The sequence below is a fragment of the Psittacula echo genome, assembly GCF_963264785.1.
Source record: "Psittacula echo genome assembly, chromosome: 6".
NCBI classification, from domain to species: domain Eukaryota; kingdom Metazoa; phylum Chordata; class Aves; order Psittaciformes; family Psittacidae; genus Psittacula; species Psittacula echo.
The window spans coordinates 43,754,309-43,768,569 of NC_137743.1; the positions used below are offsets into that span (position 1 = coordinate 43,754,309).

Below are 14,261 nucleotides of genomic sequence, written 5' to 3' on the forward strand. Positions count from 1 at the left end.
TGATCAGTCTGTCACACTGACTATGACAATACTTACTTAATTTCTTTGACTTAATTCCTTTCTCATTTGAAATATAAGCTGCTTGATCTTACTTTAGGGCCTGTTCTGTCCCCAGCTTAACACCTTTTACTGCAGAAATTGCTGCTTCCGGCTCCAGGCTTGTATTCCAGTCTCTCACATACTGCCTTTCCAAACAAGTATCATCATGCTCCCTTTTTATTGCTCATGTGTGGAAGAGTTCCCAGGAAAACAAGACACCTATTTTTTGATTGTGCTAATCCCCTTCTTAAACTCCCTATTCCCACATCACCTCCTTTGACAGTGCACAAGCTGCTGTTATGCTAAGGCCACCATGCTGAAATGTCTTGCTTCCCTTTACCCTGTCATTAATGAATACAATACAAACGCACAATCATACAGCTAGGCCAGCCCTATGATGCAGACTACAGTGTTTCTCTGAGTACAGTTCTATTTGAAAATAAGTACCTTTAAAAAAATCCGACAAAACCATCCAAACATACAGAAATGTTTAATTCTTTCAAAAATTCACTGTGCTGGGAAAAAGTTTCTTTTAGGAATAAAACAGAATTGAGCAACTTCCTCCTTAAAAAATGTAAGTAAAAAGGCTCAGGGAAAGATGACAAAAGCTATATTTCCTTTGACTTGGAAACTGCCAGCAAAGAGTGCAGACTATTAGGATATAGGTAACTTGCATCTCAGGCTGAGAAATTTTGCAGAGGCAGAAAGGTTTTGCAGAAGCCTTCTTGCATTGTCATTGAAGATAGTAATTGGAGACATTTACTGTCCCTAAAATAATTCTCAGCTCAGTAGAGACTGACAAACAGAATTACTCAAAATCATGTGGCGATTTATGGCATCTGCAGATACACAGTAAGCTGAACCCAAGATTGATTCATATATGCTAAATATGTTCCAAAGACTTTCATTTAAACTGAAGTTGCCAGATATGAAGTTCACATTTGTGAGCTATGCTTTTGTTCCTGCTACAATTTTTGCCTCTTAGCTAAAATACGAGTAATTAAACATTCTTCTCTTCCACAGCTCACAGTTCTTCACTGACAAAGTCAACAAAAACGAAACAGCTGCACAAAAGGACTTGACTGACTGGCTCCAGAATGGCACCTTTGTAAATGCAAGGAGGCATGATTTAGAGCATCTAAAATATCCTATCCTCTTGGACATGAGTACATCAACCAAATGAAGATGGGTAAGTGCTAATGTTTCAGCTACAAATGCTTTTCATTTGTGGATCACTACCAAACAGAATACCATTATCCCTATGTTACTGCTGAGATAACTGAAACCCAGAGGTGATGCTGTAACTCACTGTATAAAAACGATTCATTGTGCAAGACCACTAAATAAGCCTGTTCCATTGCAGCTCTGTATTTTCAAGTAGCAGAGTCTGAAATATAGGATGTGGTGTGCCACTTCAGCACTCGATACACTTGAGTGGTTCATAAAATTACAATTTATGAGAGCTTTAACTGCAATGTGATGGTGTTATTTTTGCAAACAATTCCATTAGGTACTTATTTCAACCTTTCAGGGATTCTAAAGGACTAAATATTTATATATGTGTCAGGTATTCTTGTACTTTATAAATCCGTGATCCAAAATTTAACTACATAATGGCATATAGAAAAGTAATTATAGCTGTTATAAAGTGTATGTTTAACTGAACAAGTTGACAACATTAAAAGGAAGTAGCTCCACACAAGTGAAAAAGCAGGAAAGCAGACATACTGCTAGCATGCTCTGCTGTTTCCTCAAGTCACCTGTAAGGGTTGATGAAGTATTTCATAACAAGTAGAAGATGATGTTATCAACTGAGAAGTTATTCCTCTTACCTTTACTCTCACTGTGACAGTAGCAAGACCAGGTGGCATAGTGCCCTTGCTGTCGAAGGCTTCCACAAGAAAGGTGAAAGTTGCTTCTGTGTCAGAGAATGATTCGTAATCCAAGGACTTCAAAAGTGATAACTCGCCTGTATACTTGTTCAGTGCAAAATACTGTAGTGCTTCCTGTGTTCGTATTCGATAGTTAACATCAGAACCAAGATCAACGTCTTTCGCCTAGAACATGCCATACAGAAAAAAAAAGTACTTACAATCAAACAAAATCCATTTTTACAAAAAATCCCCACTAGATTAAAAAAACACAGAAAAAACAAACTACTGCAAACAACTTTAGTTTTGTTATGTTATCCTAGTAATATTGGATGCATTTAATACTATTATACAATCACATGGAAGACAAGTCCAGCTAAGGTTGTAAAATCCAGAGATACCCATAGCAAGGAAATGAACACAGTATTCTGGGAAGGATTCTGGAAGCTCAGTCTGTTCTTGTTCTCTTCCCTGAGCACCTGATATTGGCTACTGCCAGGGAGAGGATGCTAGGCCAAGCAGATATTTTATCTCACCCTGTCTGGCAGGACAGATGTTTTTATTTTATACAAGTATTTAGAAAAAGAATCTAAATTTCCATCAGGATAGGAAGTATTGTGATTGCTTTTGCTGTAATTTTATACTAGGTTTATCTGCAGTCAGGTTCAGAGAAAACCATTCTTGTTGAAATTGTTTTGGTACAGGTTCTTCTCATTAAAGGATGCTGACCAAAACATTAGGAGGATATAGACTGCTTGCAGGAAGTGAATTTCATCTGTCTTTAGAGATCTTCCTCTTCCTTGAACAGCTCTCACTCCTCTGAGTTTAGTTAGTGAGGAGAAGACAACACCTCCAGGTGTTCATTTGACTTTGCCCTGGCTATCTTAGATGATGATCTTGGTATTGGACGGAATGCTTCTGGAAGAAAATACTTCTCTCCATTAACTGTCTAACATGAGGTTAGACATCTAGGTTTAAGTGTCTAAATCAGTAGAGATAAGGCTTTCTGTTGCTGCTAATGTAAACAGGTAGAATTAACGTGATAAGCTTCCAAAAACAAACCAAAGGCACTTCAAATGTGTAAAACATTTCCAAGAAATTACAACACCAATATAGGTTTTGTTGTTTCTTTGTTTTTTAATAATTGCTCTTATTTCTAAATGAACCTCAGTTTCAAAGTATTTTTATGTATCTCTCTAAATATCATGCATTTTCCAGTCTGTTAAGTATTATAACTTTCTCTACTTCAGTTTGCAATCTCTTACTGCAGTCTCACTGACAAGTTATTTAAATAAGAACTTGGTTAGTATTGCAGAACATTTACAAAACATCTTCTCACCATATTGCTTTCTTACCTCTATTTGCAAGAAGACAGTGCCTGGTGGTAGATTTTCTGGCACACAGACAGTGTAGGAAGCATTGGTAAAAACAGGGCTGTTGTCATCAATATCCAGTACCTTGATCGCTAAAGTTAGTGTTGAACGGCGGGGGTCCACAGCTCCATCTGTTGCTTCAACAATAAGTTCATAGTAGTCCCTTACTTCTCTGTTCAGTTTAACTGCTGTATAAATGCTACCATTTGATGTGATTCGGAAAAGATTGTTGAAGTTTGCCAAACTGTAATGAACTTGACCATTAACACCAGCATCTGGGTCTGTAGCCTAAAGAAACAGAAAAAAGAACCACGCTGTACTACATTTTTTAAATACCTACAAGGGGCATACCTACATGGGAGTAACAAGGTAATCTAAGGTAATACTCTACAGAATAGTAATGCTTGTGTAGCTATTCAGCAGTTCTTGTTTATGGCAGCTTGCATCTCTTCGGTGTTTTAAAATAAATAAATTTCTTAATTTGCAGTGACAGAAGGTAGGTTTACTGGATCACAACTGGAAGTCAACAAAAAATACACATTTAGTTGCTCAGCCTTGGACAACAGTGCACTTAAGCAGAAGACAAACTAGATGTTTATGAAGTAAAGCCCCTGATGTTAAAGCCCTTTATGAAGTAAAGCCCTAAAAACTTCAAATGCTGAAGTATTTTGAGTATTAGGTAGTGTCTGAGAAGAAGTTTCATTTTACACTGATTTCTCTTCATTAGGAACTGTGGTGATATGAGAAGGGGGAATGGGTTTAAACTTAAACAGGGGAAGTTTAGATTGGATATAAGGAAGAAATTCTTTACTGTGCGGGTGGTGCGGCACTGGAACAGGTTACCCAGAGAAGTTGTGAATGCTCCATCCCTGGCAGTGTTCAAGGCCAGGTTGGATGAGGCCTTGGGTGACATGGTTTAGTGTGAGGTGCCCCAGCCCATGGCAGGGGGATTGGAACTTGATGATCTTAAGGTCCTTTCCAACCCTAGCTATTCTATGATTCTATGATTTAGGTGTTTCACTGCTGCCCAGATGATTATGTAGTACATACTTAGATGAAAGACAGACGCAGTCAGCTGATAGCTAGAATGCACACATTAGATTTTTTTTTTTTTACTTAACATGTTTGTCAATGATATTTTAATTATTCCTCTCTGAAGAACTAAACTTTGTATAGTTTATCATGTTCTTTAAAACCAAATGTAACCCCATCTCATTCTTATTGTCCTTCAAATCAGAAGAGGCAGATGATTGCAACAGAAAACTATTTAGATTTTTTGTTCAGTTGGTATCTTTTTTCTCAGATACTTAACTAAGTCTCAAATTTCAGTATCAGCCAAATAATTCTTGCTATTGCATAACTGCCTTTACAGGGATGGGAAAAATTAATGTTTTTCCTAGAGCTACCAGGACCTTAACATAGGTTGAATGCTGACCTGTTATTTTTCCTCCTCTTAATTAAATTGTTGCTTGATAAATAAGGTTATGTAAATTAAACAAAGGGCATTCTGTGACCAAGGTATTTTCATTTGACTTTATAAATGAGGCTACAGACACCTGAGAATATCATAAGAGACTTTCATGTTTTGTTATCTGAACAACTGTCAGGAAGTTTCCATGAATGTTTAATTCCAGTGAAGGTGTTCATTATAAGACTTTGTAATGAAACCATTCATCTTCCTCAAAATCAATTAAAAGCTAATTAGAATTGTTAATAAGAAAATTTTCACTGTGCTTTCCCCCTGCACTACATCAACGTGCTAAACAGTAACGGCTACAACTTCATAATGACCAGTCTATGGATAACACATCCTGTTAATCAACATGGCTTTAAGCTGAAAGAGGGTAGATTTAAATTAGACATTATCATAGAATCACAGAATCATGAAATAGTTAGGGTTGGAAAGGACCTTAGGATCATCAAGTTCAAAGCCCCCTGCCATGGGCGGGGATGCCTCACACTAGACTGTGTTGCGCAAGGCCCTTTCCAACCTGGCCTTGACCACTGCTAAGGATGGAACATTTACCACTTCTTCAGGCAACCCGTTCCAGTGCCTCACCACCCTCACAATAAAGAACTTTTTCCTTGTATCTAACCTGAACTTCCCCTGTTTAAGTTTACACCCATTCCCCCTCTTGTCCTATCACTACAGTCCCTGATGAAAAGTCCCTCTCCAGCATTCTTGTAGGCCCCCTTCATATACTGGAAGGCTGTTATGAGGTCTCCACGTAGCCTTCTCTTCTCCAGGCTGAACAGCCCCAATTTTTCACAGTTAGGAAGAAGTTCTTCCCTGTGAGGGTGGTAGGGCACTGGCACAGGCTGCCCAGAGAAGCTGTGGATGCCCCATCTCTGTAAGTGTTCAAGGCCAAACTGGATGGGGCTTTGAGCAATCTGGTCTAGTGGAAGGTGAGGTGGAAGTGAAAGGTCTAGGAGGGTTGGATCTTTAAGGTCCCTTCCAACCCACATCTTTCTATGATTCTGTGATCTTTTAATATATGTTTGATTTGCTTAGTTTATAAGCAATTCTATATTCTCCACAGAAATAACTGATTTGGGGCAGAAAGACTTCCTAGATGACATTCTTGAAAACCACCAGAAAGCTAGTCAGGAAAAGTTTAAACTAAACAGTAACAGACACTTGGACCCACTAAAAGAAAAAGTGTAGGAAACACAGAGTAAGTTGCAGAGCTTCTGGATAAGACACTAACAGCACTATTCACCTTCATAAGACTTATTCTCCAACACACGTGGCAAGTCAGTCCTCTTACTTGGCCTCTAATTTAAGCCAAAACCCTATTACAGTAATTGAATTGATCCTAATTAGCCAGAGTTAACAAACAAACAAAATTCCCACAGATACCTCTAAAATTAACCTGAAACACTGCTATCATTGGAAACTATGAGAATAATCCAGATAACATCCATGATATGCTCCTCTACTAATCTCTGAGCCATATGCCCTCAGCCAGACAGCAAAAGCATAGAAATCTTGGATCCCAGCAAGTTTCAGGCTTGCTTCAGTTCAGACCAAGTTTAGAGGTCCTGGAATTACAATATTCCATGCTCTGTCTCAGCTTCCGCACAGAGACATCACAAGTATGAATCCGGGCTTCGTAGGCAAATCAGGCTATGTCAGCCTTTCCAGGAATAGACACAGTAGATCTTTAAAGGATTAACTCCACAAGCTGAGCAACAGCACACTGCAAAATCAGATCAAGAACCTCTCTCTGATGTTTTGACTTTGCCATCATCTGCACCTGACTTTTCTAGGCAGCATTTTCTCCAAATGCTCCCAAAATCTCTGTAGCTCTGGGGTTTCTCCAGCAACCAGTTCTCTTGTCTATTTTTAGCTATAAAAATGAAATAAAAATCACAAATATTATTTTTCTCTGGGCTACACCAACATTCTTAATAATTTCTTCTATTAGGTTAAGCTCCAGTAGGAGAAAAAAGATCAAGGCAAACATTGAGCACAAAACTGGCCAGGTTTCTTTCTATTCCCCACAGTGCAGACTGTCTCACCCTAGCTCAAATCCCTACACATTTGATCCTGCGTGTATATGTAGGATATGTGCAGAACATATTCCTCCAAGCACTGTTATCAAAGGTGTCAAATTTGAGGGCAGCACAAGTGATAATCCACATTTTCAAAGACAATCACTTGCTCTTCGCCCATCACATCTGGATTTTAACACCAGGCAACTGAAAAAAGACCTACTAATTTCTGCCTTGTTTTCGTGTTAATTTTTTTTTCTTGCATCCAGCCCTAACCCAAGTCTTCCTTCCCCTCATCCCTACAGTTTTGAAAGGGAAGAAAATTATCAGTTCAAGTGCTTGTAGAGGCAGAAGAGAGCAACAAGAGAACTTGTAGAGGTAACAAGCAAGAGAGCAACTCTCAACCATCACGCAAGCACTACTGCAACACTTGAGTTCCCACCCACTGTATTATCCCCAAGATCTGCCAACACATTCTAGTGTTTGATCACTTGCAATCACATGCAACACACTTAGTAAATCAGGACAGGAAACTAAGCTGATTTTGCTATTCCCAGGAAAAGAAAAATTCAGAACCATCCCTCTACATGCTTGAAGGTTTTCTTCTGTTCTTACTGAAACTGGTTCAAGCAGCCTGATAGGCAAATTTACTACACCAGTGTTACACAACTAAAGAGCTCATAAATTCACTTAAGTCAATGTGGCCTAACCAAAAGGAGACTGCTTTATACAGGCTGATGGTAAATCATTTTCTTTAACCTGAGAGCATCTGCAGGGGTATAAATTGGACTTAAGAAACTAAAAAAAACAAAATTATCCCTTGCTGACTGGCTGCTCTTTCCTATGCTGCAAGAGATGCAGAAAGATGAGATGCACATTTCTACCTCTCCCATCTCATTATGTTTACTCAGAATTAGGAAAAGCATGTTCCTTTGAAGAGTATCTAGTAACTACTGCTACTATTCTAGTAACTCAGATCTACATGACTAGTCTCATTTCCATCTCTTTTGGGCCTAACATAAAGTACTGCCTGATAAAAAAAAGCTGGAAACCTAGGAATATCAATGAATCGTAACTTTATTTCCCTCAAAAAATATATCCCACATTTACTGAAGATACAATCATCTACAAGGTGAGAGCCTTTATCTGTTGTGCTTAGTCTGAATTTGCATTACTGTGTTTCAACATCATTAAGAAACCCTCATGAATATAAACCAACAATGTTCCAGAGTAACAAATTATCTTCCTCCATCTCAAACAGCTTGAAAACACGATTCTGGGAGATCTGAATTACAAAAATATCTCTTGAAGAATCATTAACTATGAAATATAATGACAAGAGCTTAAATGTCAACAACATTAATTATATTATTATCATTCTTTTCAAAAGAAACTTCCTGCTAATATCCACAATTCTTGCTCACAATGGGTAACAGGATTTAGGTAGGTTAATTGAGGATTTATGCTCAGACTGATGGAGCCAGAAAAAAGCAAAACAAGGCAGTGTGTTGTTATTCATACTTGCCCATAAAGCAGAGGCAAACATAACAGGTATCCCCCTCACTAAAGCTGCAAGTTGAAACACTTCTTAGGGACCACATTGTCATCAACCTAACTTCCTCCAGATTAAATTTTCTTTTGGGTCATTTTCAGGGGCAGAAGTTCCCTATGATGCCTACCCACCCCAGCAAAACTCCTGATCTCTGACACCAGATCAGCATTCCACCATTCCACCATTTCAGGAGACCAGCATTCTCCAGTATTCCAGCAAACTCTGCAGCTTGAGGGAGGGATGCAGATCTTTCCCTATTTCATTCATTACGTGCTCTACACAAAAGAAAAGATCATAAGGTACCAACTGTTTTGAAAGATTTCTGTCGTCTGGGCTTAAAATAATATCAAAAGTTGTAAAGAAACAATGAAATGCTTTCGTCCTTCCAGTGTTATCAAGTTTCACACACACTTTCTCTTGCTTCATGCAGTTAAATTAATAAATCATGCTCCTAAACATACATGGTATCGCTGTATGCCCATTACAGATAGCTGCAATACTCCCTTGCAGCCCCTAAACCTACAAGAGTTAATTTCTACAGACCATCCTATAAAAATGAGATTTAAATTATATTAATCATTCAAAGAAAAAAATTTTTAGATACTTACAGGTTTTGTACAAGTTTCAGATACAAAATTATATAATGCTTTGCTTCTGTGTTGATGCTCAAACAGAAGTATATAGAGGTTTTGTAACCGATTCTGCTATATAAATTCTGATGTGCCAGAAAACTCAATGTTACACTGCAAGAGTCAGAGGCTGAGTTACAATGTGTGATAAATCTAAAGTGTTCTGAATGATTGGCCTGCACAAAATTACTTGATGAAGAAAGATGATATAAAGAATATAAAATAAAATTGGATACTGTAATATATGGGGGCAAATTCAGTGATTTATCACTGGCTGGGCCAATCCAATTGGGTGTAGCTGGTCTAAAAACATTGGAGAGGCAAAAATGAAATACAGGCAGCACCCTTAAATTTTGGTTATCTTGAAATTCCCAGCCAACCCTTTCTGCAAGAGAACAACTAATGCCTTACCCACACCTGCTTCTGAAAAACACTACAGGTTTTGTAGTATATTCTCCAGGAGCTTTTCAAAAGAAAAAGTATCTTACCATGACTTACCAAGTCATACCAGCTTATAATTTTTTTCATAACTATACTTAGTGTAATTTGGCAGGGTAAAAGTAACACATGGTAAATTTTCAAATACTGACATATTTTAGCCATTAAAAAAGATTGGAAAACTTTTGATAATTACTTGCATAGTCAATGCCAATTCCAGTACACCTGGAGGGTTAGTTTGGAAACCAGTTAAATGTGACTCTAAATAAAAATATACAGTAAGAACAGTTAAACTCTACAAGCAAATATAAATTAAAATAAATGAAAATCGGAAAGCTCATGGCTTAGAAAACATGATTTAATGGACTGGGGAACCTCCTACAAAAGTTAAACACATTGTAACACTTAAAAATAGACTTTCTTCAGTCTGGCATGCAATCAAATTCTAAATTTAGGAACTTGCAGTGCCTGTTTTTAGTTGAAAGATGATTAAAAATTTTGCTTTTAAGATTAGTATGTTCTTTAGCAATGATATGATCAAGTGTTTCAGAGATTAAACCAATGAACATACATACCAGCAAATATAAAAACCAAAGCTGTCTAAATCACAGATGAAATATATTGTTTAAAATCTCCACATTTGGCTGGTCTTCCAAACATTTCTCTGTTAATCCATTTAAAAGTTATTTTTGTCATTTCTCTAGACTGCTGTCTTTCCTCATAAGACCACCTAAGTAGAGAGGATTATAATTCCAGCTGGAACATAACAGCCAACTTTTGAATTTAAAACTACTTATCTCACCAGTCAGACTCCTAAAGCACTCTCAGTTATGTTCTATTGTCTTCTCTTGTTCACAGAAGAATACTTGGAGGAAATTAGTTTTCTTATATCAATTACAGATATAAAGGCCATAAGATATGAATATTAGAAAAAAGACATCTGATGCAGCACAAGAAAAATCTTCAACTTCTTATACCATGCAGTCTTCAAAAAATGAATCACTAATCTAGACAACTGTTTGAGTCACAGAACATGTATAATGATAGACTACAGTCAAAAGTTTGGCAGCCCAGTATAAATCATTCTAATTTGTACACTCAGGTAAGCCATTATTTCTTACCTTAGTGACAGAAATTTGAACAGCCAAATCTAAACAAACAGAATCAGCCATCAAAATACCAAATGGCCATGTATTAGAGACATAAACCCACTGATTCAGAAGATTTAATATACATCAGGCTGAAACAGATGTAAGGGCTTAAAATCACATTGGGATGCAGGCTGTCAGGCAGACAAAAATAAGAATTCCTTTCATAACAAAAATCCATGGACTCTCAACTATCAACTGCCATGAATGTGAAAATGGTTGAAATACTTCTCTGATAACAAGTATCAAAATTTCCACTGCATTAAAGCACAAATGTTACTACTGTAAAGACAAAGATGTAAAATAATACACAAATGTTAGAAACAAGAAAGACAAGAACACAGCTTTTGAAATTAATTAGAAGTCACCCCATTTACCCATTGTTATGAGTGGCAAGCAGCTTTTTAAACCTATTTGATTTGTCTCTTAAACTCACCTAAGTTCAAGAAACCACTGAAAAGCAAAGGGAGTATGGCTGCAGCTGCATGATGCAAAATACCCTCCACAAATTATACAACCCCTAGGGTGTTTGCAGAAAAAAGCTAATCCTGCCTACCACTATTGGTCTAAGACAGAAAAAAACAGGATAAATCTACAACCACATCTATTTCTTCTTATGCCACAGATCTGGACGTCAAGCTTCTATTTTTTTAAGAGGCCAAAGGAAATTGCTTGTTAACGAACAGGTAAAAATCCAACTAAAAGCACGTGGAATATTGACAGAGTTCAGCAACAGCTGTCATTTCATTTCTTCTCACCATCTAAGTAGAGAAGCTGCCTTTGATAATTATTGTGACAGCTAATTATAAAACTGACTATTAAGGGGAAAGAAAGATAAAATTCGGTTATAGAAATTACCATTTTCTGCATATTTCATCCTTCCAGGTAAAAAAGAAGATATTCTCTAAGAATTTTCATTTTAAAGAAGGCAAGATGCATATCATTTAGCTTAAACCAAAAGCAAACTCCAGCACCTCTTTTGCACACAATTTTAAAAAGCAGCATTCAGACAAGCTGGCACAAGCTTGCCCTATCATGCACATCCAAAACAGTGTTTCAGAGAAGCTATCATTCTTTCACCATGATCAGGTATTAAGGGCTGAAAAAGCTGATATGGACTGGGCAGGAAGAAAGAATAAAAGCACTTGCAACAAGACTTGAGCACATTCATGCTGTACTGGAAATAATTCTTATCTGATGTGAAACTATGAAAGTCTTTGTCACCAGCGTCCCTATAAGGATCTTAAGGGAGGTGATGCTGAAAAACCTACCATGTGGACAGCTTTATAAGCTTGCAAGGAAATGATATCACGAGGTCCTAACAAAATGACCTTGTGATGATCCAATCAAGAAACTACATGGAATTTACAGAAATGAGCATAAACCAAAGCTCAAGAATAACAGTTTAAGAGCTATTTCGCACTGGAAAGTTGCACCCCATCCCTACATACACAGACACAGTGGTAGTCATACCAAGTGGTAACAGATATAATAGTGATACAGATGCACATATTGCAACCAAATACAAAAATCAGAATTTTCTGTGGTTGTGGTACATCTGCCATGCTATTATTCTGTGACTTTAGATTCTGATTAATTTTTTATGGATTCTGACTTCAAAATGCCAGCTGTTTGCATTGTTTCTACCTATATTAGATGGTACTTATAATGCAGGTAAGGTGTAATCTACAGTGTAGGTTGTGGGAAATCACACCCTCCTCTATAAGCTTCACACAGAAAACATGATAATGGTGATTTAGGTAGAGATTCCTTTCTAGACTTTTAAAAGAAAATCTTGTAATGTAATACCTCATCAGCATTTCAAGCAGTTTTCCTGTATAGAGAAACACAGAATCATGTAGTTTTAAGAGCTCTCTAGAGGTCATTTAGTCCAACACCATAAGCTTTACTAGCATCTGTGAAATTTAAACTGGGCTTTAAATCATGAAACTTGCATGGTTTACCACCCTAAGAATTTAAATAAAAATAGAAGCTTGTAAGAATTCACTGATATTTACAGACAAAAAGCTCTGTTAGGAAATTGGCATCATAATTACATTTCATTAGTATTCAAAAGGGACAGTTTTCTTCTTTACACATGTTAAATACTTCTATGCCATTAAAGGAAAACGTCTAATCAGTAGACTGATGCCATATACACTGTCTCTGCCTCACTTTTTGTCTTGCAGTTTTGCCTTGCTTTTTTTCTGTAGTGCACAGATGTTATCAGATATATACCACAGGTATGAATTGATATTTATCATGTAAATAGAAAAGCAAAATATTTCCATTGTACAGTACAATCTAAGAAAGTCCTCCAAAGCCCACTTTTCCAATAGCTAGAATAGTTCCATTCTAAATAGCAACTTACTTTCTTTAAGCATTTCTTTTCTCACTTAAAAACTAAACTAGATGACAGAAGTATTGCACACACTGTTTGCAAACCATTTTCATTATTGGAGCTTATTTACACTGTCTCAATTTTGGGGAAGATCTAAGGTCCAGTGATACTTGAATATCTGATCAAGGGTTGGTTTGTCCACTGCCATGTAATTCTTTATCCATATTTGCCTTCTCATTTTCTTTCACCTCCCCTTGATACCAAAGTGTTAACATTGGAGATTTCAAATAGCGCTGATCAGTGACACAAAAATATGCCTACAATAAACAAACAATGGATGTGTGTGAAAGAATATGGATAAATATAAAAAACAGATTATCAAAAACTTCAGTTGAGTGATATGTTTTTCTCTTCTGGGCCCCATCAGGTCAACAGCTTCTTATTTAACCACAGACTGCATTTTTGCAGTCTGTAACAAACTACTCAGGGCTGTCTTTCACTGAACAAGAATGTAATTTTGCAGTTGATACATTGATCCTCACCTAAATTTCACTCCACTTTTTTACCTCCTATGCACCTGGTACTGATAAATAGTACACTATACTACACGAGTAATTCAGATGTCCTATCTTCAACAGGACTTCAGCTGTTTTAGACTGCAGTAGACTATAAGGTGCCTGCATTTAATTTTCAATTTTCCCATTTGAAGCATTTTGTTTCCTGTTGATCTTTTGTAGGGAACTTCATGCAGCAATTTTCCTCCTGTCTTGCTGGGGGTCCCCATGATCAGACATGAAAGAACAGCAGGGAATCTAATACACTTCTAACTGCCCCAATTTAGGCAACACTGTGTAAAATAAAAGGGATTTGAAATACACCCACTACACTTCCAGCCTTATCCTTTCTGGCTTTTGTTCTTTTAATATTCATATGCTACTTAAATCCCCACAGGAAGCACTTTTATGCCTGCATGGAGTGCCTTCAGGAACTTGCTGGCAGACAAAGAGCCATCAGAGTGGCCAGAGTGAGAGCACTTCGTACTGGGACTATTGCCTCCCTGCCTGTAACAAGCTATCCCTTTTTGACAGAAAATCTTTCATTGCCCTTGTTCTACATCTACTTGGGAAACAAGTTAAGTAAGCTCTTATAGGAATGTCTTTTAAGTTCCCACTCAAAACAAAGAAAACAGAGCAGAGCAGAGCAATGTCTTGTCTGCAGCAGGAGTTATTCATGGGAGCATTTGACCTAATTGATTTTATACCCCAAATTGCTTATAACTTTATCTGTATTAGGGGACAGAGAACAAAAGAAGGGTGGTGAATGAAATTGATCACTTGTTTAGAACAGATGAGCAGACAAGATACATGAAGTTTTG

General features: G+C 37.2%; 1 protein-coding gene across 3 annotated transcripts in view; it reads right to left on the reverse strand.

Annotated features, from left to right (window-relative positions):
* The window catches only part of PCDH15 (protocadherin related 15), a gene marked incomplete at both ends in the record, with an annotated part of 382,058 nt that overhangs the window by 136,417 nt on the left and 231,380 nt on the right, over positions 1 to 14,261 (reverse strand). For all 3 annotated transcript variants that reach the window (XM_080620329.1, XM_080620327.1, XM_080620328.1), the window contains 2 exons: positions 1,872 to 2,096; positions 3,266 to 3,571. In XM_080620329.1, the coding sequence (XP_080476455.1) occupies positions 1,872 to 2,096; positions 3,266 to 3,571 (531 nt within the window). The remainder of the gene's footprint in view (positions 1 to 1,871; positions 2,097 to 3,265; positions 3,572 to 14,261) is intronic.